Source organism: Sminthopsis crassicaudata, chromosome 2 (genome assembly GCF_048593235.1).
Source record: "Sminthopsis crassicaudata isolate SCR6 chromosome 2, ASM4859323v1, whole genome shotgun sequence".
Lineage (NCBI taxonomy): Eukaryota > Metazoa > Chordata > Mammalia > Dasyuromorphia > Dasyuridae > Sminthopsis > Sminthopsis crassicaudata.
The window spans coordinates 294906148-294931176 of record NC_133618.1 but is presented as its reverse complement, the minus strand read 5'-3'; the positions used below and the strand labels follow the sequence as shown (position 1 = coordinate 294931176).

At 36.8% G+C, this 25029-nt stretch overlaps 1 protein-coding gene across 22 annotated transcripts in view; it reads right to left on the bottom strand.

The window, feature by feature from the left end:
* FOXN3 (forkhead box N3) overlaps window positions 1–25029 on the bottom strand; it is a 497018-nt gene that overhangs the window by 20153 nt on the left and 451836 nt on the right. For 18 of the 22 annotated variants that reach the window (XM_074289758.1, XM_074289764.1, XM_074289761.1 and 15 more), the window contains 2 exons: window positions 17802–17867; window positions 4367–4472 (listed from right to left, as the gene is read on the bottom strand). In XM_074289758.1, coding sequence (XP_074145859.1) covers window positions 4367–4472; window positions 17802–17867 — 172 coding nt within the window. The remainder of the gene's footprint in view (window positions 1–4366; window positions 4473–17801; window positions 17868–25029) is intronic. The other 4 variants (XM_074289771.1, XM_074289773.1, XM_074289775.1 and 1 more) reach the window with 2 other exon arrangements.

The following is a 25029-nucleotide window of genomic DNA, read 5'->3' as shown; positions in this document are numbered from 1 at the left end:
ATTCTTGACTCCAAGCCTGGTGCTCTAACTATCTGATCTGCTAGTACTAACAGATGAGTTTTTTTGTTAATATTATATGGAAATTGTGTTTTGATTTTTTTAAAAAATAAACTCTAATTTCTTCTGTTAATTTTTTGGGGGTATATTTAATTTCTCTTCCTTTCCCACTGAAAAGCTGAATTATGTCCTGATCTCTCTACCTCTCTGATTTTTTATTTTTGCTGAGGCCATTGGGGGCTAAGTGACTTGCCCAGGGTCACACAGCTAGGAAGTGTTAAGTGTTTGAGACCACATTTGAACTCAGGTCCTCCTGAATTCAGGGCTGGTGCTCTATTCCCAGGGCTACCTAGCTGCTAATGCTAATTTCATTAAAATACAATTGGTTTCTTTGTAATCTTATGTATTATATTTTGTGCATTTAAATTCCTGACTCTATAAAGGGGCTCATAGGCTTCACACAAGTATCCAAGGGGTCCATGACACAAAAACTCTCTGTACTACTGGATTTCAGACCCAGCTTAATAAGAAAAATTGAACTACTGCTTTATTGCTTTTTTTTTTTTTTTTAAAGCAAAGAGGACACATATATATGAGTGGAAAAACAAAGAAAATTAAGTGACAGTCTAAGAATGATCAATTCTTCTGATTGACTCCTTTTGATAATGACTTTATAAACTAGTTTTATGACTTCAGAAGTGCTTGGGTTTATGATCTTGGTTGATGCATTTGAAGCTTATATAGCTAAGATGTCTTCTTTGAAGCTAATAGAGGGAAATTTTCTATATCACTCATTTAATGTGGATGGCAGCCTCAAAAGGAATTGATGTTAGTCATTTTATTTTAATTTTGTAGTGTAGTTTGGAATATAACTAGCCAGTCTAAAGTAACTCAGTCCTAAACTCCCTCAATCCCCCATGTCATTTGAACCTAAAGAGATGTACAAGTATTTTCCACCTAGGTTCTAAGTAGCAACTAAGTGGGAAAAGTAATACACTTTAAACTTCTATTCTCCTCAATTTTTTAGAACTTAAGTACTAGACTGAGGCCAGGCTTGTAGATAGACCAACTAGTAGCTAAACTTTATGCATGTGTTCTGACTCCCTTTTCAATCTGATAAAGACCTATGGACCTTTTCTCAAAATTTCTCAAAAAAAAAATTTATAATTTGAAGGAAATGCTCAATTTCAGCTGGAAGCTAGTGAAAATAAAGATGTAATTGTTTTCCTATTGAAATTCATCTAAAATATTTCCTATCTCCCCGCCTAAGAACCTTTTATTTTTTCAAATGAAGGACCAGCTACTAATCTCCCATTATCCTACCAATCAATCTCCACTAACTGATCCCTCTCCACCTTTACTCTTCATGTGATTTGGCTCCAATCTTTGGGGTCAAAAAAAACTTGGGCAAAGTCTAGAAGTTGACCAGTATTGACTGGAAGGAGTTCCTAAATGCAGAATTCTCTGGTGATGATTTAAAAATTTTTAGGACTTCTTCATTTCTTAAAATGTCAGAATTTTGCAGAAGTCTCTGCTTTACCCAATATAATTGCTACAACACACTGGACTAAGAAATCTGCAGAGGACTCAAGACAGATAACTTAAGGCTGAAGGATGGCAGGAGTTGTTATTTTGAGCACAATGTGTTATAGGTAATATACTCTTAGGCAAAATAAAAATAGGCAGATTTCACATGTATTATGATGGGCCAATATCTAGGGCTATTGTGTAAAAAGTCAACACAGTAAAGTCAATTACACTATTGACAGACACTCTTAACAAGGAGGTTTTACATCATAATTATATGCAGAAGAACCCAGCAAACAAGCTGGGTAATGATCAGCTAATAAAATAACACTTCATCTGTATCAATAGCAGCTTCAGAGTTAAGGTAAACAAACATGGCCCATGACACTAAACACAGAGAGAAGCCCTTCCACAAAGAAAATGTTTTCCCTTAAAAATAAGCCATTCACACAAAGACATATACAAATAGAGACACATTCCATCAAGAGAAATAGAGCAGGAAGTAGATCCTTAGGGAGGCTTCCTAAATTCTCCCCCCCCCCCATTCGCTGAATAAATTGTTTCTAAGCAAGGGAATCCTTGGTCTCTTTCAGGTGATTTTATCTGAGGTCCCAGTTTAATTCTTACCACTGTTTGACACCCATCTCCTTTTCTTTTTCTTTATATACCCTTACCTCTCCCCTTCTATTAGGATATTTTTTCTAGCACTTCTTGCAGAAATAAAAAAATTCTACTCCATGGTATAGTAGATATGTCTTGGGTTCTGAAATCCAAATTGCATGCTTATCTTGGACAGTTTAACTCCAAATTCATAAGGTCTGCCCTGTAGCAAGGTTAAATCTTCCCTGACCAACACTTTTCAGAACCGTCAAGTCATGGGCAAAGAAAACTAGAAATTACTCTTTTTTTGTTTCTCTTTAGATTTCCTTGCATTTGTTAACAATAAGGTGCCTTTTAACAGTTTGTGTCAACACATTCTAATTTTGCCACCTCTCAACCTGAATATTCTTAATATTCCCAGGCAAATGGAACTAAGGACACTGATTATTGAAATTTGCAAGGAGACAGGATGCAAAGGTAACAATTAAAACTAGCAGGGTTTAATTCAGCACCTGATAGAGGTCATTTTCTTCCCTACTTTTTGGGGAAGGCAATACCTCATCTATGGATTCCCCTCATCTTTTTCAATCTTCTTCCTAGTAAGAATGATATCTTGGATCAAATATGATTATGCTCAATATAGATCTCAGTATAGAGATCTATGTTTAGCTTTTGTTAATGAAAATTGATTGATGTTATTAAAATAGCACAAAGAAGGAAAAAAGAGAAAATAATGGGATGCCTGAAAAAATATTTTATAACAAAAGAACAAGAAATCAAAGGCCATTTGCAACCTGAAGCATGAATGTCAGTAACTCTATTTTACAGAGCAGGGTGAAGATCATTCATCTAAAGATAAACATGACTCACTAAGAGAAAACTAGAAGAAACAGGTCTGTCTGAACCATGTTTATTTTCAAAGCAACTAAGAATTATGATCATTGGATATAGTACAGGCTTCTTTTCAAACCCCATTTTCCTTCCTTCCTACTACCTTCTTTCCTTTTCACATCCTACTCTTTTCTTCCCTTCCCTTAAAAGGGAATTATTTATAGAAATAGGTCTTGTGATTTCATTGGTATGGGGAACTCTTGGGTGAGTGAAACCCCTTCACTAATGCAGATTAGCACCTTTTCTACAAATTAAGAGCCTTAAAAAATGTTTCCTAGAATTCTGAGGGCATTTCAAATGATGGGAGTGATACTTGAAAAATCTTCTTTTTGAGTTGCTGAACTCTCTAACCATTATACCAAGCTTCCTCTCTGTTATTATTTATATCATGGCAAAATTGGGTAGAACAATGGATTTCAGAAGACCTCAGCATTCACTGAAACACCATCAACATTCTGAGCTGCATGGAAAATTTAAATTGCAGGGTGCATAAAAGCAACCTTAGTCTTCATAATTTCAAGAAGGGTTTTTTCCCCAATGAGTCAAAAGAATCTCTAAAGGAACAAATACAGCCCATTAATGTGGAGGGAATACAAGTACAAGAATGGTTGGAATAAAGTATTATCTAACCTTTATAGATGCCCAAATAAAAGAGTCTTTCATATATACATATATTTTATTTAACTTACACTTTAACATATTTAACATGTATTGGTCAACCTGGCATCTGGGGGAAGGAATGGGGGGGGGGGAAGGAGGGGAAAAGTTGGAATAAAAGGTTTTGCAATTGTCAATGCTGAAAAATTACCCATGCATATATCTTGTAAATAAAAAGCTATAATAAAAAAAATAAAAATAAATGAGCTTTTGTTCCCATGAAAAATTTAAGATCATTAAAGTAGTTTTGTAATTTGCTGAAGATGATCCATTCATTGTGCTCTCTGTGATTTCATGGAATTTATACTATTGTAAATGAATATAATAAGTACCCCCCCAAAAAAGTAAAAGAGTCCTTAATGAAGGGAAGAACTTCTTACATTTCTCACAGATTTCTGCTTCTAAATATTCTCAGAATAAGCATGTATGACTAGTTTAACCTCCCTGTATTTAAGTTTCTTCAAATAAAAAGGATCCAACTGCCTGAAAAAAATGCACTGGATAAACCTTTCCTCCTCAAAAAGTATTTTCATTCTAAACATTGAGAATTATTTTAACTCCTTAGGAAAACAAAGCTATATTTGCTAAACCCATTTGGTAGTTATTCTTCTCCCACACAACTCGATTTCTTCTGTGGAAAAATCAGGGCTGCCTTCAATTCTGTGTTGCTATAAGTATCATCACCATCACTCACCTCACAGCAGCAGCCATTCCGATGGGGTGGATTGGCAGTGGTCTAACTCCAGGGAACATACCTCGACTCAGAACCCGGGCTCCGTTTTGTATTACTCCTGGAGGGACTAAAAAGGAAAAAAATACATATAAATATGGTACAACCTTTAAAAAACAATGTAGGAAATCAAATGTAAAGATTTTAGTTCAAATGTTCAGAGCTGATGGCTCTAATAGGCAGATTCAGTCATCCAGGTTGGACTGATAACTGGAGTCAAAGTAGCATTGCCTAGATCAAAAATATGTAAGTGAGAAATAGAGATTTTGTTTTTCTTTTGATGACTGGACTTTGCAAAATAGAGAATTTTCACCTTTGAGTAAACTTCAGTCAAAAAACAAAACTTGATGTCATTATGTTTCTGTGATATACTCAGAGAACACTATTAGCTAGTTGCTTTAAAATAGAGTCCTCTGGCCTTGGTCAGTTAACAGGCAACATTTTTCCCATTTAAAAAAAAACAAACAAAACAAAAAACTAATATAGTCAACCGTGGAAATACATAAACCTGACACCATGAACATTTTAGCATTTTAATAACTAAACTGGTCATATTTAATGTGACAGAGATCTACTTCCAGCACACTCTTTTTCCTCCTCAGGCGTTTTAAAAGGATTAAAGATTAGGCTCAAGCAACTCTTTAGCATTTACTTCCAAATCACTCAGGGGGTTGCGCTGGACAACTGCCTTTCTTGCCCTCAATTCCTTCCAGGAAAATTCCTTCAACATGCCTCTCCCAAATGGTATATTAGACCTGGAAAGATCAACTTGCCAACTTTCCTAAGTGTCATGCTCAGGTCACAGATTCTTTCCCCTTCTCTACCCAATCCTCCAAAAACAATATAGAATAGACTTTTTTATTTCCTTCCTTCAAGAAAGCAAACATTGTAATATCCCTTCTCCCCAAGCAAAGTCAATTAGTATGCTTTGTCCATGATAGGATGTTGTCCATCTAAGACAGTAAACTCATCTTTGTGTTGGAAGACCTGAGTTCTAAACTTACTTTTTGATGCTTGATTCTATATGATAGGCAAATTTCACCTCTCTACGACTATTTCTATATAATGAGAGGAATTGAACTAGAGGGTCTCTAAGATCTTACATTCAGGTTCAGCACTTTTAAGAGGGCAAGGAGAGTTATCATTCAAGCTTGTGGCATAGCACTGAAACAAATAAGCCAAGTAAACCTTCTACAACACAAATGTCAAATATTATAGATGGCAGAACCTAAAATCACAGATTTAGAGACAGAGGAGAATTTAATCATCACTGAGTTCAACTCCCTTCATTTTAGAAGAAAAGAAAACTCCTGAAGCCAGGAGAAAAGCAATGATTCATATAAGTTAGCTAGAAGGCAGACTGAATCTTAGGATATGGTTAATGTAGTGTCAGTCCGAAAATGGAAACTACCACAGGTATTAAAGTTTGGAAGTCAGCTGTTGCTATCATTTTAGAAGGATAAACAAGTACTTCTTATGAAGTATGATATCTACATAAATTCTCAAAGTGAAAAGGCCAAGAAAAATACCTACAACATGTTCACATATATAACAAATATTCCAAGTCCAACAAAACTGAAGGGGATACTATGAAAGTCGTCTCAATTATTTAGAAAATGATCTACTTTTATTATTTCGGTACGGCCCTTTGGGACAGTACAAGCTAGTGGAAGGAGTTCTCTAAGACTCAGGTTTGAGTCCATTCTGGACCTTGATGTCTTCATCTATTAAATATATTTGTATTCCTTACCACAGGGTTGTTGTGAGGAGAGTGCTTTATAAATGAATGATATAATCATAGTGATTGGATTCTCTTTTTTTGTCCTCTGGGATGCTTGCCTTTTAGAGAATGCACTCCTTGTTAGGGAAGAGAAGAGAAAAGTTAACCTAGTCAGGCAAATGGCTTAGATGAGATTGAGACTGTTGGCTAAAGCATGGATTTATGACTATTTGTGAATTTCAGTGATTCAGACTATACCTATTTTCTATTACAACTGAGAGATGGCTACATGATTTTAGAAGTCCCCTTAAGTCTTCTACATCAGCTTGACTCAGGACAACAGACTGCCAAAGTACTAAGATCAAGAAACTGATTTAAAAACAAAAGCATTCTGGCATACCACATGACATCTTACTTAAATGATACAACTCACATTTTTTAAAATAAAAAATTCAAAATTTCTATTAACTTTAGAGGTAGGAAGTCTACAATAATCAATAAATGGAAAGTTCTTAAGTACACAACGATACATGCAACATGATATTAGACACATATGAAAATATGTTTAATGTCTGAATGCTGCCTAAAACAATATAGCTTTTAGTCAAGTTTTTTTTCCATATCCAAAACCTTGCAATTAATATCTTTACTCTATTCCATCTCTAATCTATCCTCTATAGAGGATATTGAAAATATTGAGGAAAAAAATTGATGAAATTGAAAAATTTATAAAAAAAGATATATGACCATGTCATCCCCTAGTCAAAATCCTTCAACCTGCCCTTCTGCTTTAAGGATAAAATATTAAATCCTTAGCCTGCTTTTTAAAGCCTTCCATAATCTGGTTCTCACCTCCTGTACTCTCTGTTCTTGTCAAACTGACCTGCTATCTGTTTCCTAGGTACAATGCCTTAACTCTGTACTTTATGCTCTTGTTCATATAGTTTCCCCTATGTGAAATGCAGTCCTTTCCTGCCTCTTCTTTGTAGAATCCCTAGTTTCCTTCAAAACTAAGTCCTGGTGCCTCCCCCTACAGAGGGTCTTTCTTTATCTTTTCCAGTTAAAAATAGAATATGTTTGAACTCTCTCTTATTTTGTTTCTTTGCATAACCTTTGTAGTATTAAATAATTTGCAAGAATATTGTAACTACTCAGTAAAATATATAAGCTTTGGAGGAAGAAACTTTCATTTTCTTTCTGCATTTCAAATATCTAGCACAGTGTTCTGTACATATACAGAGTTTGACATGTGCAGAATTGAATTAAATTCCAATAAGCCAGATAATAATACTCTAAGTGTCCTAATCTGGCATCTAATTTGAAGCTGCTTCTAAATTGCTCTCTAATGCAGTCATGGAAAAGTAAGCAAGAAGACTTCTTTTTTCTACCAATGGTCTTTCTTATACCAAGCACCAAGTGAACCAATAAGCTATTTGACATCTTTCCAGGGATCATGGTCCTTAGCCGAGAATAATCTTGCAGTTCCCTCAATATCATAATCTGTGTGGTAGATATGGGCGAGCTGGGATAGAATGATAACACATGAAGGTAACACAATTGGACTCAGTTGTTCAGTCCTGTGACCAAACAGTGGTTTGGAGAATTACATCTTTTATGAACCTTGATGTTAAAGACAAGTGGGTCTTTAAAAGCTAGGATGACATAAAATCCCCTTGAGCAGCAACAAAGATGTGGGATGGTCAGAAGTCACAGAAACAGAGAATGAATTGTCCTAGAGGCTGGAAAAACACATTGTTGGAGAATTTTTCTACTTCCACAGCATGACAAAACAGCAGCAGCTAAAATAGGTCCAACTAGAAAATCCTAGAAAGATTCAATAATTTTGAGGGATATATGATGCCCTGATTACAATAGTCATGATGGAACACTCCATATCTATAATGGCAATATTCAAAGTAACACAGTCATCTCTGGGGAACTATAAGTGGGCTTGCTAACTTGAAACACTAAAAAATAGCTGAAAAATTAACCAGAGGATTCTTATGAATGCCCAGTACAGTGTCTTCCATAGCTTGCAATAAAAGGGAAGTCATGCTTTCTCATGTGTTGTCTTCTCCAACACTATCAGTGCCATGGATCTGGGTAGCTGATTATATTTGTTTTTAGATTGTAACTGAAACACAATCTCTTCACATGAGATAGACATCCCTTTAACAAAACTGGGAGTACCATGAAGACAGGGACTATATCACAGACTTATTTCAATAGAGGGAGCAGTATATTGGCAGCTTTTCCATAAACTTGAATTGAATAGTTCAATCCCAACCATCACCTAGTCCAGGTATGTCTCTCAAATCTTATCAAAATGAGACCACCTGGATATCCTCCCTTTTAGGGAAAGGGAGGGAAAAAAAAGAATGAGTATTTATACAGTGCCTATGTGGGCCAGGCACTGTGCTAAGCATTTTACAAATATTATCTCATTTGATAATATTGGAAAGTTAAGTGCTTGTCATTATCTTCATTTTACAGCTGAGGAAACTGAGTCTGAAAGAAGTCAATGAGTTGGGAAGTTTCTGAGTTCAAATTTAAACTCAGGTTTTCCTGACCCCAAGTCCAGCAGTCTAGCCACCACACCAGTGGCTGCAATGAGGAAATACAAGGCAACAAATCAGTTTATTTTCCATTTGTTTGATAAATCATTTGTATTCAAGCCCACCCCATTTCAGTTCCAAAAGAAGTGATTCTACACAGGGTTCCAGTTTTGTGGAAAGTTTCATGTTCTCATGCTCACAGCAAATAATTACAGAGACAAACTAGAAGAAAAGAGCAATGCTTTTATTTTTCTATTAGGTAGCAGGTAAGTCAGGCAAGGGTGGAATGGAAGGTTTGGGGGCTGAGGGTTTTTGGTTTTTGTTTTTTTTGAGGGACTCATCATCTGCAAAATGAAATCAACTCGTGAAACCATCATCCTAACAGATGAAAGATATTCTCTTCAAAGGGACCACCAATGGCTAAATCTCTATCACTAAATTAGGTTTTTCTCAAGCAAGTCCTTGAAATTCCTAGGACTTCTGGCTCTCTAACTTGGGCTCATCCTATGAAGTCTTTTAAAACATTTTTAGATGAAATGCAGAGTAGCTAGGTGGCACCATAGATAGAACTCTGGGTCTAGAATTAGGAAGACTCATTTATGTAAGTTCAAATGTGACCTCAGACACTTCAAATGTGTAATTTTGAGCACAAATTTGCCTCAGTTTCCTTATCTGTAACATGAGCTGGAGAAGAAAAGGGCAAACTACTCCAATATTTTTGCGAAAAGAAAACAAAAAATTCCCCCAAAACCCAAAATGAGGTCACAAAGAGTCGAACAGGATTGAAAAATGACTAATAACAACAGATGGAAAGCAACTAGCCCCTAACTTCTTCCAACTTGTAGAAAATAAGCATTCTAGAGTGATTTGCTGGTCGCTATAAATCAACTATATATACATATATATATATATTACTGCTGCTTCTACTTTCTCTATTTTTTTTTGCTTTTCTTTTTTCATTGCTTTGATTCAGAGGTGCCATTATTCTTTTTTAAACAAGCTTTTCTATTCAGGTCTGTTTAGGTAAATTTCTGGTATCACATCACAGGCATTTTCCCCATCATCACTTCTACCTAATTCTTATTCACCTTTTACACAGCAATTTCCCCAAAGCAACATTTCTATTTTGTTGAAGGGAAGATAAAAAAAGGACAGAAACAGGATTCCAGATTCTAGTCAGTTGAAAAATAGTATGGTCAAGTAGACATGGTCTAGACTGGGAGCCAAGGAATGCAAATGAGTTCAAATGCTAGCTACTGACACTCACTAGTTAGGAGACTATGGAGAAGATATTTTGCTGTCTCTGGGCCTTAATTTTCTCATCCATACAATGGGGATGTTCCTAGCACTGTTTATTTCCCAGAAGTTGTGGTGAAGGAAATGTTTGGTAAGGTATATAGGTATTATAGGTATATAAACAGGTAAGTTGTTAGAGAAGACAAATTATTTGTTCAAATTCTTCATCATGGAATAGCAATTCTCATTGGAAATAAGAGAGAAGGGAACAAATAGTTATTATACCTATTATATGCTAGGCACTGTGTTCAGTACTTTACAAATATCATCTTAATTTGATCCTTACAACAACGCAAGGGTGAGAAGGTAGGTGCTGTCATTATACCCACTGAACATTTGAGGAAACTAATACGTACAGAGGTTAAGTGACTTGCTAAGAATCACAAAGCTAGGAAGTATCTCAGGTAGGACTGAACCCTTCCTGACTCAAGGCTCAATACTTTATGGAACCAATTACCAAAGATCGCCCTCCCCCCCCCCCCCCCTTTTCATTTCTAGGGAAAGTATACTGTTGTTGTCTACATTTGAGAAGACCAAGTCATTAAGGCCTGAGAGTTTTATACTGGGATGAAATAATACTAAGGGTACCAGCATATTCTTCTCCTATTCCTGCCTGCCATCCATATCCTAATGATAAGAGTACATTCACCAGGATAAAAACTCAGGAGACAAACTCAATCAGTACTCTAAGACCAACATTCAGAAACAAAATCCTCTGTAATTAGATTTGGTTATTTTAAAAGAATAACATTCTGGAGGACATTAAAAAAAATGGAATTAGAAGACCCTTACCCCTACCTACCTCAGCATCCAACGGGCGCTGAGCTGCCTTGTTTGCCTCAGTTACTAAATGCAGCTCAGTGTTCCCGCTGGAACCTTTGGAGGAGAGCCCTGGCTAACACTAATAGAAGCCATAAGTTGAACAGTGGGTGATTCCGCTAATCCTTCCTTTTCCTGAAGTTAGTTCTCCCACCTGCTTCTTTGGAAGTGGCGGGGAAAGGGAGAGAGAACACGCTGTCTCCAGGATGCCCTTCCTTCTACTCCTGCTGGCATAGACGATGGAGATCCTCAGTTCCAGGCAAAAACTGCCATGTTGCTGGGGAGGACTGCTATTTCTGACCTTGTCATCTTCCTTTCTGTTTGGGGCTTCTGATTTCACATTCTGGCACAATGACCACACTTAGGTGACTCTGGGTAACTTGCTTCTTTTTTCCAGATTGGAACTGGATGTCTGAATCATTACTGAGAGCTTGACTCTGGCCACTTCTAATGAGTGAGAGTAAGTAGAACCTGAAGTCTAAAAGAATAGGGTCCAAAAGCCCTACCCTATAACTTGAAAACTTTGTGACTAGAGGGACAGGTTATTTCCCTTTTTTCTAAGGCTCAGTTTCCTCACTTGTAAAAGTGGGGGATGATGATTGTATCAAATCTCCTCCAAGAGTGTTGTTGTGAGGCTAAGAATGTACTTTGTCAGCCTTAAAGTGTCACAGAGATATGAACTATAATTAATACATGATAAGACTTTACAGGTGATATAAATGAGTAATGGTGATTTGGTCTCTCCTGACTTCCTAATACTTCAGTTGGGGTTAAGGATAATTCACATCCTGCCAGAAAAGCACAGCAGATTTCAAACCTTGAAGATAGCACCTCTAATCTTTTGAAAAATTTTTCTGTCTCAGCATTTCTCAAACTAATTTGACCACAGGATAGCACAGGGCTTGAAATATAATAGCAGAACCCTTAAATCCAGGACTGGAGCACTCTGGAAATGTGGAATCTCTCTGTCTGCTTTGGAGAGGGAAGAACAACATGGTGGGAAAAAACAAAACACTGGGATTGACTTCAGAGGAGCTAGTTTGGTGCTTTAGCTCCACCCCTAGTTCTGTGACCACAAATAGGACTTAGTCTCCTCATTTCCAACATAAGAAGAGGAGACCAAATCATATCTAAGGTTCTTTCACAGTTCTAAAATGTTATATTTCTGTTAATGCTCAGGTCAAGAGAATATGGGGGCAAAAGGAGGAAAACTGAATATAAGCTGAAAAACATACACAGATATCTGAACAGATGCATTGTTCATACATATAAAACTTAATTTAATATGCTGGAGGGGAAAATATCAATAACCTTAAAATTTTTCTCAGAATTTTCATTTACAGCACTTGTGATATCATAGTAGGTTCTGGTACCACCGGGTTGGGAGAATGTAGCGATGGACTATAAATTTAACCACAAGTCCTAGAGATTATTCAGACAGGAACTCTCTTTAAAAGTACATTGTACACACAGAAATCCTCAAAGCAGTAGAGGCTGCTTTGTAGATCAGATCTGTACCTCTGGATTGTCTCAATGTTTAAAGCAAAACCTGAGGTCATTAGTAAACTATGCACTTGATGCTCACTCTTAGATTTCCATTGTGTGTGTGTGTGTGTGTGTGTGTGTGTGTGTGTGTGTGTGTGTGTGCTGCTGACACATAGGGTAGATTACTTCTTTGGTGAATTTATGGGAGAAAATAGAAAATGGTTAAGAGGTGCACAAGATGGGCAAACACGGATGTGTTTGCAACTTGCCTCCCTGGAAGGACTGATGATAATCACAGGAGCCCCTGAAATACATTCTGATGAAAAGTAATCAGAAACTCTTTAGCAACTCAGGCAGCATCCCAGTAACAATGCACCAGCAGGCAAAGAAACCAGGATACTCCTCAGGATGGCAAAAAACCCTAAAAAACAAAAATCATCTGACCACACAGGAAGTTTTCCAGATTAATGGGATCCCATAAAACAGTAGCAACCTTCTAACCTCCAAGATAACTATGCCTCTTGACTGGCTGCATACAGACTTCCTACCTAGCTCTGAGAAGCTGTGCTAATAGCCCCTTCTTGAGGTCTACACAACTTCAAATAGTTAAGACTGGCTCCCTGACAGAGCCCTGGAGCTCTGCCAAGTTCACTGCTACTGAAGCTTTGCTTGCGACAGCCAGCTCAATGGAGCCAAGTTACATGGCAGGTGTGGATGCGGGAAGAGATCTAAAGAACTGCAGCATGGGAGAGCTCAAGTGGGGTGACTGGCACAAATGGCCGACAAAAGGAAGGCCTTTCAGGCGATTCATGGCAGCCATTAATTGCTAGGAAACGGAGGATGCGATAGCGGCAGATCAGGTTAGGGGGATGTGATTTGAGTAAGAGCAGTTCAAGAAAGCAGTTGTACAATACCACCAAAGGTATTGTACTTGTAAACAGTAGCCTGGCCACAGCTGTGTGCCGGAGGAGAGGATCCAGATCTACTCAATATGTCAAGAGGTTCTAGCTTCTTTGCTTTTTTTCCTAGTCACACTCAACCCACAAGAATAGCACTACCGTAAGTAGCAAGGTCTTCCAACAATGAAATGCATCTGTCTACTGAGAAACATTTCAGGCACCTGATTTATATTTACACACCTATATCTACAGTCACTGGTTGCTTTTCCCACTGTGTGGCTGTCACTTGGACCAATCAGTTACTACTAAGGCATTATATATCAATTGGCTTTGCATGGGTAAGTGGGTACACACACACCTCATTGGGAAAACTGAAGGCTGAGAGTTTCTGAGTTATTACTTGGAACATTACAATTCCATTTTGCAGGTCACATCTCTGAATTTTGAAACCTGAAAATAACACCTTCAGGATATCTAGTAGCTTCCTTAGAGAAGCACATCCTTTCAAAAAAATTCTTAGATTCTACATTCTTAGCCTTTCTTTCTTTCAAGAGACTTGCTGTTCCAGGAAAAACACCTCAAGGTTTCCTGCCTCTGTACCTTTGCTCACATCATGTTCCATACACCTGAAATCTACCCCCCCAACTTCCCTTAATCAGGGCTCTACTCATTGATATTCTCTCTCTCAAGGCCTATCTCAAATGCTATTTCCTACATGAAACAATCTCCTTTATCAAATGAAAATGATCTTTTCTCCTTGGAACTCTCCTAACACTTAGCTTGTACTACTTCAATCCATTAATCATGTTCTCTTTTGTAATTTATCTTGATGTCATTTTGCCTACTAGACTTGATTCTCGAGAACAAGTATGCACTATTTTTCCTTCTGTCTTTCTATTATAAAACCCTGCACCCATAAATACTTGTGGATTGGTTGATATAAGTCACTGACAGGTTAGTCTGTGTTGTTATTATTTACTAATCACATTTCTATATTGCTTCCCCTTCAAATTGATTCAGAGCTTTGCAACAATGAGTGCTATAATATTTAGAATGGAGGGAGGCAATGGAAAAACAAAGGGAGGAGCAATTAACAAATAGCTAATTAAGGCCAGCTGCCATTTCTAAGTTCTGCTGGGGCTTCTCCCATTTAGCTGAAGATGGATAACAAAAAAATCTAGTGACTAGATAGCTCTTTGCTTGACTAACTTCTGGTTCTGAAGTGTTGAGCTGCTTATAATCTGAAGTTTGAGCTATTCCTGTTTCCAACCTTAGGAATATTACCTGTGAAGGGAGGCAGAGAAAACAACTGATAACAGGAGGCTAACTAACTTTTGGTGCTGTTTATACCAGTAGCTGACAGTTTTTGCTATAGCACCTGAAGGTTTTCAAAGAACTTTTTGACAATGTGTGGGTTATGTTTTACTATTATCTCCATTCTATGGATAAGGAATGTTGAAGCCCAGAGAGATTAAGTGTCTTGCTATGATCACATTATTATTAAGCAATTACTATCATACATTACTATTAGAAGCAATATTACTAATTCTTGTTTCTATATAATGGAAAGCTGGAGAGAGAAGTGATTCATTATCTGGAAAGATGGAACTAGAGATACCTTAGTGGGGGCAGCTGGGTGGTGCAGTGGATAGAGCGCCAGCTCTGAAGTCAGGAGGATCTAACTTCAAATCTGGCCTCAGCCACTTAACACTTGCTAGCTGTGTGACCCTGGGCAAGTCATTTAACCCCAATTGTCTGAGGGGAAAAAGAGCTACCTTAGTGATGAATCAGTGGGTCTTGCTAACTAACTCTTGTCCAGCACTGTTTCCACAAGGCAGATATGTAGAGTAGTGGATAGACAGCTGAGCCTGGCATTAGGAAGACAAGTCCAAAACTAGCAGAAGACACCTACTAGCTGTGTGCTCCTGATCAAATCATTTAATTTGTTTGTCTCAAGTTTCCTCCACTGTTAAATAAGAATAGTCCTACTTCCTAGAGTTGTTGCAAGGATCAAAGAAAAATATGTTTGCAGGGGCAGCTAGTTGGTACTATAGATAGAGCACCAGCCCTGAAGTCAGAAGGACCATCAAATCTGGCCTCAGTCACTTAAAAAAAAGTGTCCTAGCTTTGTGACTTTGGGCAAGTCACTTAAGCCCAATGGCCTCAGCCGGAGAAGAAAGAAAAGAAAAATATATTTGCAGAGTGCTTCACCTGGCATGTAGTAGGCATTATATAAATGCTATCAGCATCATAATCATTTATGAGCTCTGTGTTTATCAGCCTCCTGTTGCCCAGGGCCCTTTCCTAGGACTCAACTTCCAAAGACCTGCTGATTCACTCCAGGAAATGGTTCAGTTTTTTCCCCAGTCTTCCAACATCTAGAAAATGTGGGTATTAAAGGAGATGTGTACTGGAATGAAAAGCAGTAATGAGGAGCTGAAGTAGTAAGGTAATACAGTTTCGAAAGAACATGAGGTTTTTGTTTGTTTAGTCTTAAATGCTTACCCCTTTGCTACAAACAAGGCCAAGGAGACCATGTAAAAGCATTTTCTTCACAGTCCACAGCTTTCTGGGCAATGGTAGTGAAACAGGAAGAGCCAATAGTCAGGAGAATTGAGCCTCATTTAGCTATTATGATGTGGATGCTTGAAAACAACCAACAAGTCGCATGATTATCCTTGAGAAATCAAAATCCTTCTCTCTACTTTCTACTTCTTTCTTTTTTTTAAAGTAGCTGTCACAGAGGCAATAATAAAGGTTTATGAACAAAGTCACCAAGTTGATGGTTACATATTAATAACCCCAACCACAATCCCAACTTTTTAAAACTATTCCTTAGCAACTTGATCCTCAAAATGAATTTTGCTGCTGTGATCACAAGCAAGCATGGACACAAGTCATGGAGGTTTTTTTTTTGTTTGTTTTTTGTTTTTTAAATATTGCTATGATCAAGTCCTTCTGGTTACCATGTGCTAAGTTAGGCAACTGGATTTATAAGCCTATATAGTATCTATAACTTGGAACTGCAGCAACCAATCCTGAGATTTATTTTCTTAAACCATCATCTTTAGATGGAGAATTTCCATTTCTCCAAAATTTCAAATGTAAGTTGAAAGATTGATTGGTGAATATCTGCTTGTGAGTCTATCTGCTTATTGGATGTGTTTTTATGTTGTCAGTAACTGGATATAATCTAGTGTCAGCACAATGCATATAGAGAAGAAAAATTAAAAGTATTTTTAAGAGGAGAATACAAAAGAAGGACAAGATTAATTCCAAGATATGGTAACAATTCTTGAGTAAATTTTGAAATTCCTATGTTCATTTCAAAAGCAATGGAGAGAAATGATTGAGTCCAGTTTCTTGAGACTGCAAAAGAATTAACTCCTAAGAGAGGTGACTGAAGAAAGGAAGGTACAAATACACCTCCATTAACAATATGCTCTACCCTTGGGGTGTTTCCCAGAACGAAGACTTGTTTGCAACTAGTCTCCACATTCTCCAGACCAGGGGGCCACTGAAACTTTCAAGACCACTCTCTCCTAATGAGTTGTGCAAGAAGGTTGCTTGGTCAATGTACTCTGACATTCTTTAAATGGGGTTCTAGTTTTGAATTTTCTCTTTAAAAAGAGATTTGTATATTTGATTGTATTACTTGTGCAGAACTTGGAATGAAGAAAAAAATGACTGGCCACCTGTCCCTAGAAGTTCTGAGTTTGGAAAGCAGACAGAGAGGGACCAGGCTCATGAAGATGATTTTTTTCCAGGATCCAATGAAGCTTTGTTTAATGAACTCAATTCTTCCCTCAGAGGTCAGAAGATCTTCCTGAGGCCACAAATCTGATCCACAGAGATCCCTCTTCTCATGCCTAATGAGCAAGATCTATCAGAGACCCATTAGATAGTGCCAGAAAAACTGGAAAAGGGTATCAGGAAAAAATTTTCATTAGAAAGAAAGGAGCTTTCCCGAAGACCTTGTTTTTCTAAAGAGTCAAACTGATTGAACAAAGGAATAGTATTAACAGGAGATGTCTCCAATGTCCCAATTTTTCACAATGAGGAAGGAAGGGATGGAGAGGGGATGAACTTGGCAACCCCCAATTGCCAGGAAGAGTATTTTAGGGAGTCTATTCCAAGGTTCTTTATTGACTCCTGTGGCTGCAGCCACAAGACTGTTCACTGGAATGCTCCCTGCCTCACCCCCAAAAATCTGCTGCTAGAAGAAAATGAGGGTCACACTGGTCCTGGTGAGAGGGAGACTTCTAAGAACATGGGTACCAGGCAGGGCTCATGTCCATTATTACTCTCATCCACCCCCAGGTAATCTCTAGGATCAGAGGATTTTTCTTTCAAGAGTAAGAAATACTCACAATAGGTCTTTAGGGATGGTCTATTCACTTCGCCCCACACTGACAGCTAAATATGGAGCTCTTCTTTAAGCCTTAATGCATACGTACATGTACATGAAAGCAAATACATATGCCTATGCATTTTAGAATAATCTAAATGGGAAATTTTGTTTGTTTGTCTATTTTTTTAGCATTAGTTTTTCCTAGGGTCTGGCACATAAATGAGGTTAAGTTGACAAGTCTATGGTGCTGTATGCTATAGAAATATCTACTCACAACCTGCTTGTATCTCAGGGGGAGTATTCAAAAGCATCATGGCAGTGGCAGCATCAATGTCAGGATCTGGAAAAATCAACCAATAAATACATTATTTACAACGGGGCCAATTTGTGTGTGTGTTTATCCCCCTGTAAGTTATCATTTACTGAATGCAACAGTGAAAGAAACTAGGAAATAGAGGAGATATCCCAAGGGTGTCCTTCTCCCTTTTTTTTTTATTTCTTTTGGGATAGAAAAAGGCTATTCTTGACTTAGAGAATTAAAGGATGTGTTCCTAGGCTTTAATTAAAAAGATATTTTAAAAAGTGAGACCTCTGCTTTGGCAAAGAGGGCTCCTTTTCACAGCATTCATTTCATAGCTTACATTGTATTTTCCTGAGAGGTAATCTGTGCCACTTGCTTGGCACCCCCTTCTCCCCTGAAAAAACAGAAACAAAAACATGGAAAGGTCTAGCCACTTCCTTGTAGCTCAGGGAAAAAATTAAGCACACCTGCAACCGGAGAGATACAAACATGACATTTAGTCATTTCTATTCATCAGCAGAATTTAGATGGTCACTTCTGAGGCCATATGTGCATAGTGGTGACAGAGCCTCAAAATATTTTTGGGAAATATAAAGTTCCCTTCTTGAGGGAACCTCATCCTTGGTTTGAAAATCTATTGCTGCTCTTTAATAAGAGGGGAAAAAAAAAAGTCATCACATCACCGCCGTTATTCTTAATAGGTTTCTGAATCCATACTGATCCGCCAGTTGACAGATGGCAGGTTATAGAGACAGAGAAAAATATTATCCTTTTATAACTAAATTCACTTTCCTCTGAGAAGCAGCAGAGGCCGCTGCTATGGAAATAAAGGTCACCATGGCAACAGTAAACAACCTTCAAGAATGGCCACTGAATACACTGAAAAGAACATCTGCCCCAGCACAGTGTCCCAGCTGCCCTGGGGCGAAACTTGCTAATAGTGCAGTGATGCCCCGTGACAGGAGCCGCTGCCTGTACCCTGTCCAAATAAATGAAGTGTGCAATTGAAGCCGACATCAAAATGCCTGCCCTTGCAGATTACTGCCTCTGTGCCTCCAAACTGAATGACTAATGATTTGGGGGGGTGGCGGGGGGGCTGTTATTTGTCAGTTTTTGTACTAGATTACATACCAAAAAATTCAATTTACTGTGAATAGCTCCATGGCACTTTATTTGGAGTATTATGTTGGAAAATTACTTTTTACTGTTTAAAAAAAAAAGTACATTTTTCATGCTTTAGATGTGCCGTTTAATTTCCAAGGGGATAATGTGATCTAGTAGAAAACTCCACAAGCTATTAATAATGTGCATTACTTGGGCTATATAGGATACAGTCCTCACATCTCCTCCCTCCTCCCAAGGTAAACTAGCTATACTTTGAAGTACTTTTTGCCTATGGGAGGCCAGATGCATACAATCCCTAATAGAGTCAGGGCTTACTTTAATGAATACATCCTTCAAGAAATAGGTTATAACAACTTGTTTGGAAACCTATAATACTGAATTCCTGAAATAGCCATTTCAAGATGCTAAGAACCTGGTAGAAGCTCAACAAATAATTCTTAACTGATTAATTAAAAACTGATCTGAAACATCAGTCCCAGGATCCTTGCCATTACTAACATAGTTCCTACTTGCACAGGTGCTCAATATAGAGATCAACAAGTGTTGATTTGCAAATAGTCTTGTTGTCCAGATTTGCTAGAGTACTTCTGAAGAAGTAGAGTTTTGTAAACTCAAGTTCATATTGTCATTTTGGTAGGTGTGAGGAATGATTCATAGGCTATGGCATATTAGCAAGGATTTTTTCTTCTCCTCACATACCAAATAGCCTAAAATTACTTTTCCCTATTTGTCCTTTTTTGTGGTAATAATACTAAAACATCTTCTCTCTTTTCTTCAAGTTCTTGTGTCATCATTGGAGAATGATAAAGGTTAAATGTAAATTTGTGATTGCCCAGCCAGGTGGTTTAAAGTTAATTACCCAGAATGCTCAACTTTAGGAATCAATACAAAAAGATTTGCAGGAAACAGAATCCAATAAAGTGGCTAAAGAGCTTTTTAAAAAATAGAGTTGAAATATATAGTTGAAAAATATAATTGAAATGTTTCTCTTTTTGTTCAGAAGAAAAATTTATGCTTGGACATTTGAGAGAATTGGGAAAATAGATATTTTAATATGAAAAAAAAAAAAGAAGAAAAACTAACGAAAGGAGAATATGCAATATCCACACTTGAAAGGACACAAAACAAATGAAATAGAATTCCCTTCTATTTCTAGTCTGAGTATAGATAACTAAGTTTTTTGTTATCTCATTCACATGATTTCCTTGAGTCCCATTTCTCTATCCTTTGTGAACTGAAAGATGGGGCAATATAAACCCAGATGACCAAGCTCTTTGTAATTTTATAAGGTAAGGAAATTCTGGGGACTTGATAACAATGGTGGAAACGATGCAGGATTTTGCTCTTTGGCTCTGGAGGTAATGCCTTTATGCCTTGAAAACTGGACTCAGAGAACTGAATTGTATATTTTACCAAATTTATGTCAATCCACACAGAGTAGTAAATGAAAACGGAAACATCAAGTACCGATTCTTTTCTCAAATGAGATCAGTGGTATTTTAATTTTTTTCCCCTAACTAATTAGTACAATAATTATAAGGCCTATCCTAGACTTAACAAAAGACAAGAAAGAAGTTTAAAGTCATAAACCAAATATTTTTTTCTACATCTAATATGTTAAAAGCTGTTTTACAGCTATGTATTTATTTTTTAGTCACATCCTATAAAATGGTGACACCTTGCAGAGTTGTTGTCAGGATAAAATGAAATATTTGTAAAGCACTTTGAAAACCTTTAAGTTCTATATAAAGACTAGCTGCTGCTACTGCTGCTGCTACTACTACTACTGCTGCTGCTACTACTACTATTACTACTACTGCTACTGTTACTAATATTACTATTACCACCACAATCACCAACCAGCACTAGATACTTATACCACAGACTTCAATGGGTCACTGCTCTAAACCTTACCTAAGTCTCCTAGCCTATCACTTTGTTAGACCTTCTAACATACTTAACTCATTGGCCACTTTTCATATTTTGTCCACCCTGTTTAAATCCTATTGGTTTGTCAAATCCCTTTCATCTCTCAGCCATTCTAAGCTAACAAAACATCTGTTTTTTTCCATCTCTATCCGCAGTTTGCTAAAACTATCCTTTGTGTATTTATGATTGTTTCTTTCTGCCTCAGTTCCCAAAGAACAGAAACAAAAATTTTCCCTCTTTTATTTTCAATTTTATCACTGATCAAATCTTGAACTTTGATTAAATGAGTCTACTTGTCCCTACCATAGAATACAGCATATGAATAAGTAAGTAAGAATGATTCTCTTCTGAATCTCTCCCATCCTTCCAATATCCACTATTAGGAAACATCTCCTCCCGTCCTTCCAATAAACAGTTAGGAAATATCTCCTAAACGAATCCTGTCTTGATGCATCCTCACAATGCTTTCTGCTTCCTTTGAATTCAGGAACACTTCTTAACTATGCTACTACTCATCTGACCTGTCACATAATGCTTTGTACTGTTACTTACCAATACACAACAACTTGACTCACATTTATTGAGTATTTAAAGTTTTGCAAAGTCCTTAACACCCTCTGTGATAACCCTTATATAAAAGATGAAGAGTTGTGAAGCTCAAAAGTTTAATGATTTGCCCATGGTCACACAATTGGTAGGTATCAGAGTAAGAGCTTGAATTTAGGTGATATTACTTTTGACATCAGTCCAAGACAGCAAGACTGAAACAGCCAGATATGAAGTCTTAAATTGACATGAAAGATAAAGGGATAAGTTGAACTAAAATGACACATTTTTTACCCTTGAGTTCTACTTTCACCCTTTCAGTGTTAGTTGGCAGTTCATTAAAAGAGAAAGGGAGACTAAATATAGGTCAACAAATAGTATTTTCACCTTTTTTTCCTTCTGTTTTTTTTTTCTTGTGATTTTTCCCTTTTGTTCTGATTTTTCTCTCCTAACAAGATCCATATGGAAATGTGTAAAAAATGAATGTACATGTACAACCAAATTTTTGTTTTTTATTTTTATTGCATGTAGCTGGGGAAAATAAAAATAATTTAAAAAAAAGAAAAATGACTTTAAGCTAGAACATTGATCAGAGAAGAAATAAAATGTAGAAAGTTTGGAGGGAGGGAAGGGTAGAGAGAGTGAGAAAGATGATTAGCAGAGGGAGTTAAATAGGAAATGGGAGATGGGATTCACCACAGGACATGATTATCTTTTACAAGGCAAAACTTGGAGATGTTCTCATATTCATGAAGACTAGAAAGAAAGCCACTTTGCTAAAGTCAGTAGCTAAGTACTTTGATTTGGTCATAAATGATGTGGTTAAAGAAGTTTTGTTTTTTATTTTTGTGAGTAATTGGGGTTAAGTGACTTGTCAAGAGGTTTCACAGCTAGGAAATTTTAAGTGTCTAAGGCTGTTTTTTAAAATCCTCCTGACTTCAGAGCTGGTGCTCTATTCATTGCACCATCTAGCATCCCATAATATGATTAAAGAAGTTAAAGAAAACCACAAACTGTGTTCTAATTTGTGAAATAAAAATATCTATCATATGGGACATGGCGATAAAGAGATCCAAGACAGAGTGGGTGCTTTAATAAAGTTACCTTTCACCTCTAAAATATGTACGCACACACACATACACACACATTATGGGGTAGCTAGATGGCACAGTGGATTGAGTACCAGTCCTGGAGTAAGGAAGACCTGAATTCAAATCTGGCCTCAGACGCCAACACTTCCCAGTTGTGTGATCCTGGGAAAGGAACTTAAGCCCAATCACCTCCTCCAACAATAATAGCACCTGTTTTGCAGAGTTTCTGGGAGGATCAAATAAGAACATATGTAAAGGAATTTTCAAACTCTAAATGCTAGCTATTATTATTGTTATTATCCTTTAATTTCGTAGGCCTTTTTCCCGTCATCTACAAAAAACAGAGATTGGATCAGATGACAGGTAGTGTTGCACAATGATAGATTCAAGAAAGCAGTGTGACATAATTTTGGACATGTGAGAATGTTTTGCTTGATTATGCCACCTTTGGTGAGAAGAGAAAATTAACATAAAATGAAAATTTAAAAAAGAACACTAGACTTTAGGTTGATAAAATGCTAAGTAAAGTTTTTTGGGGAAAAAGACTAATTTTAAGTCTCTCTTCAATTGTGGGTATCAGTATGAAGTAGAAAAGTGGTATCTGAAACAAATACTGATCAAACCGAAATCTTGCCAACATGAGAAAAGTCTAGGGTGGTACGTGAGTGTAAGGTTAGTCATATGGTGTGGACAAGTCATTTTTAAATTTCTCTAGGTGTTAAAAGCTTTCTATGCAATATAAGAATAGTATGAATACTGCTTTCCTCTAGAGCAGAGAAGATCCTGAGAATGGATACATTTGGAGCACTTTGTAACCATATAGTCATACAGAGAATCGTGAACTTATTATCCTTATTTTTAAATGTATCACAACATATTATATATGTAACGATGTGGACAATTACAGTACTACTAATATTTGCAAAATATCATCCATTTTCTCCTTTACATATGTATACAGAGAGGTCAGTTAAATAGCTGTATGAATAAGTGTTTTTCTATGTGCTAATTCTAGTCAAATTGAAATAGGCAACTGCAAGTCAGAATGTAATACATATAAAGGATACTGAGTTCCAGGACCTAAGTCAATCATTTGTTGGCGACAGTTTCCTATTCTGCCTCCATACTCCCAACATTTGAATGCTGAATACCCTGCTATGATCTTTTTATTTTCCCCCCATTCTATCAATTTTGACATAGTAAAAGCTTTTTTTTTTTTTTTTTTTTTTGAGTTAGAAAGTATCCTAGAGTAGGTATTTAAATGGATTTTCAGTTGAACTGTATGACCTTTCTCATCTGGTATATGCTGACCCTTCCCTACTGCCTCATGGAACTGCCAATTTCCTTCAAAACTCATCTCAAACACCACCTTGTACGCGAAACTTTCCCTGATAATGCCCTCCCTTCTTAAAACTAACCTGTATTCATTTTGTATATACATTCTATATATATATGCACACATATATACATATAGTATTTTAAGCTTCTTGATAACAAGGATTGTTTCATTTTTACCTCCCTTTCCCCAATCCTTAGTACAGTGCCTGGCATATGGGAAGCCTCTGATAAATACTTGTTGACTCACTGACTGATCAATGCACAATAACTCTGTAAGGTGGGTTTAGCAAATATTGTTATCTCTAGTTAACAGATGAGGACACAGCCTCAGAAAGACAGACTGAGTTGGCAATGCTAATGCTAGAGAGCAAATTTGGACTTCTATCTTCTGTTTCCTCAAAGTTCAGCCTTCTTTCCATCATACCATTGCTCATGTAACAGAGAAGCTTTACAGACCACAAAAAACTTACTCAGCTTTTCCCTTGTGAGCATACTGAACCAAAAATAATACACACGTGCTAAAAAAAAAAGTCATTCTGTTCATTACTTAAGTTAAAAAAAAAAAAGCATCCATAATAATTAGTTAATCAATCAATAAGTTTTTATTAAGTACTTATGTAGGAGGCACTTAAGCTAGGTGTTAAGGTGAAATTGTCCCCACTCAAAATTAGCTTGGCTGTCAAAAAAGCTTTTCCTATGTCAAAATTTAGAGGATGGGGGAAAAGTAAAAAAAGAAATTGATGGAGTGTTTTTTTTTTTTTTAAGTCTCTTAGAAAGCTACCTACTTGCCAAAAAGCTGGGAAAATGTAATAATTTTTGAAATACAAATATTTTAACATCAATTTTTAACTATAAAGTTCTGAGATGCTAGCATGAGACTGAAAATTGCATTCTGGATGTTGTATTATGCATGCTGCTGAAGTAACTAATATTAGTGATCTAATTCCCCTTAATTCAAAACAGATAAGAATCCATCATAAGACTTATTGCTCAAAGAATGGGAAGAAAGGGAAAGAAAAGAGATTTGAAGGACACTTTGCAACTCCAAATGGTAAGATGTCATTAAGCACAGGGCTTTTTTTAAAAAATCTTAACAGCATTTTACCACAATTAGTTTTCTTTGGAATTCTACATATCTTATTTATATGCTACACACACACACACACACAATG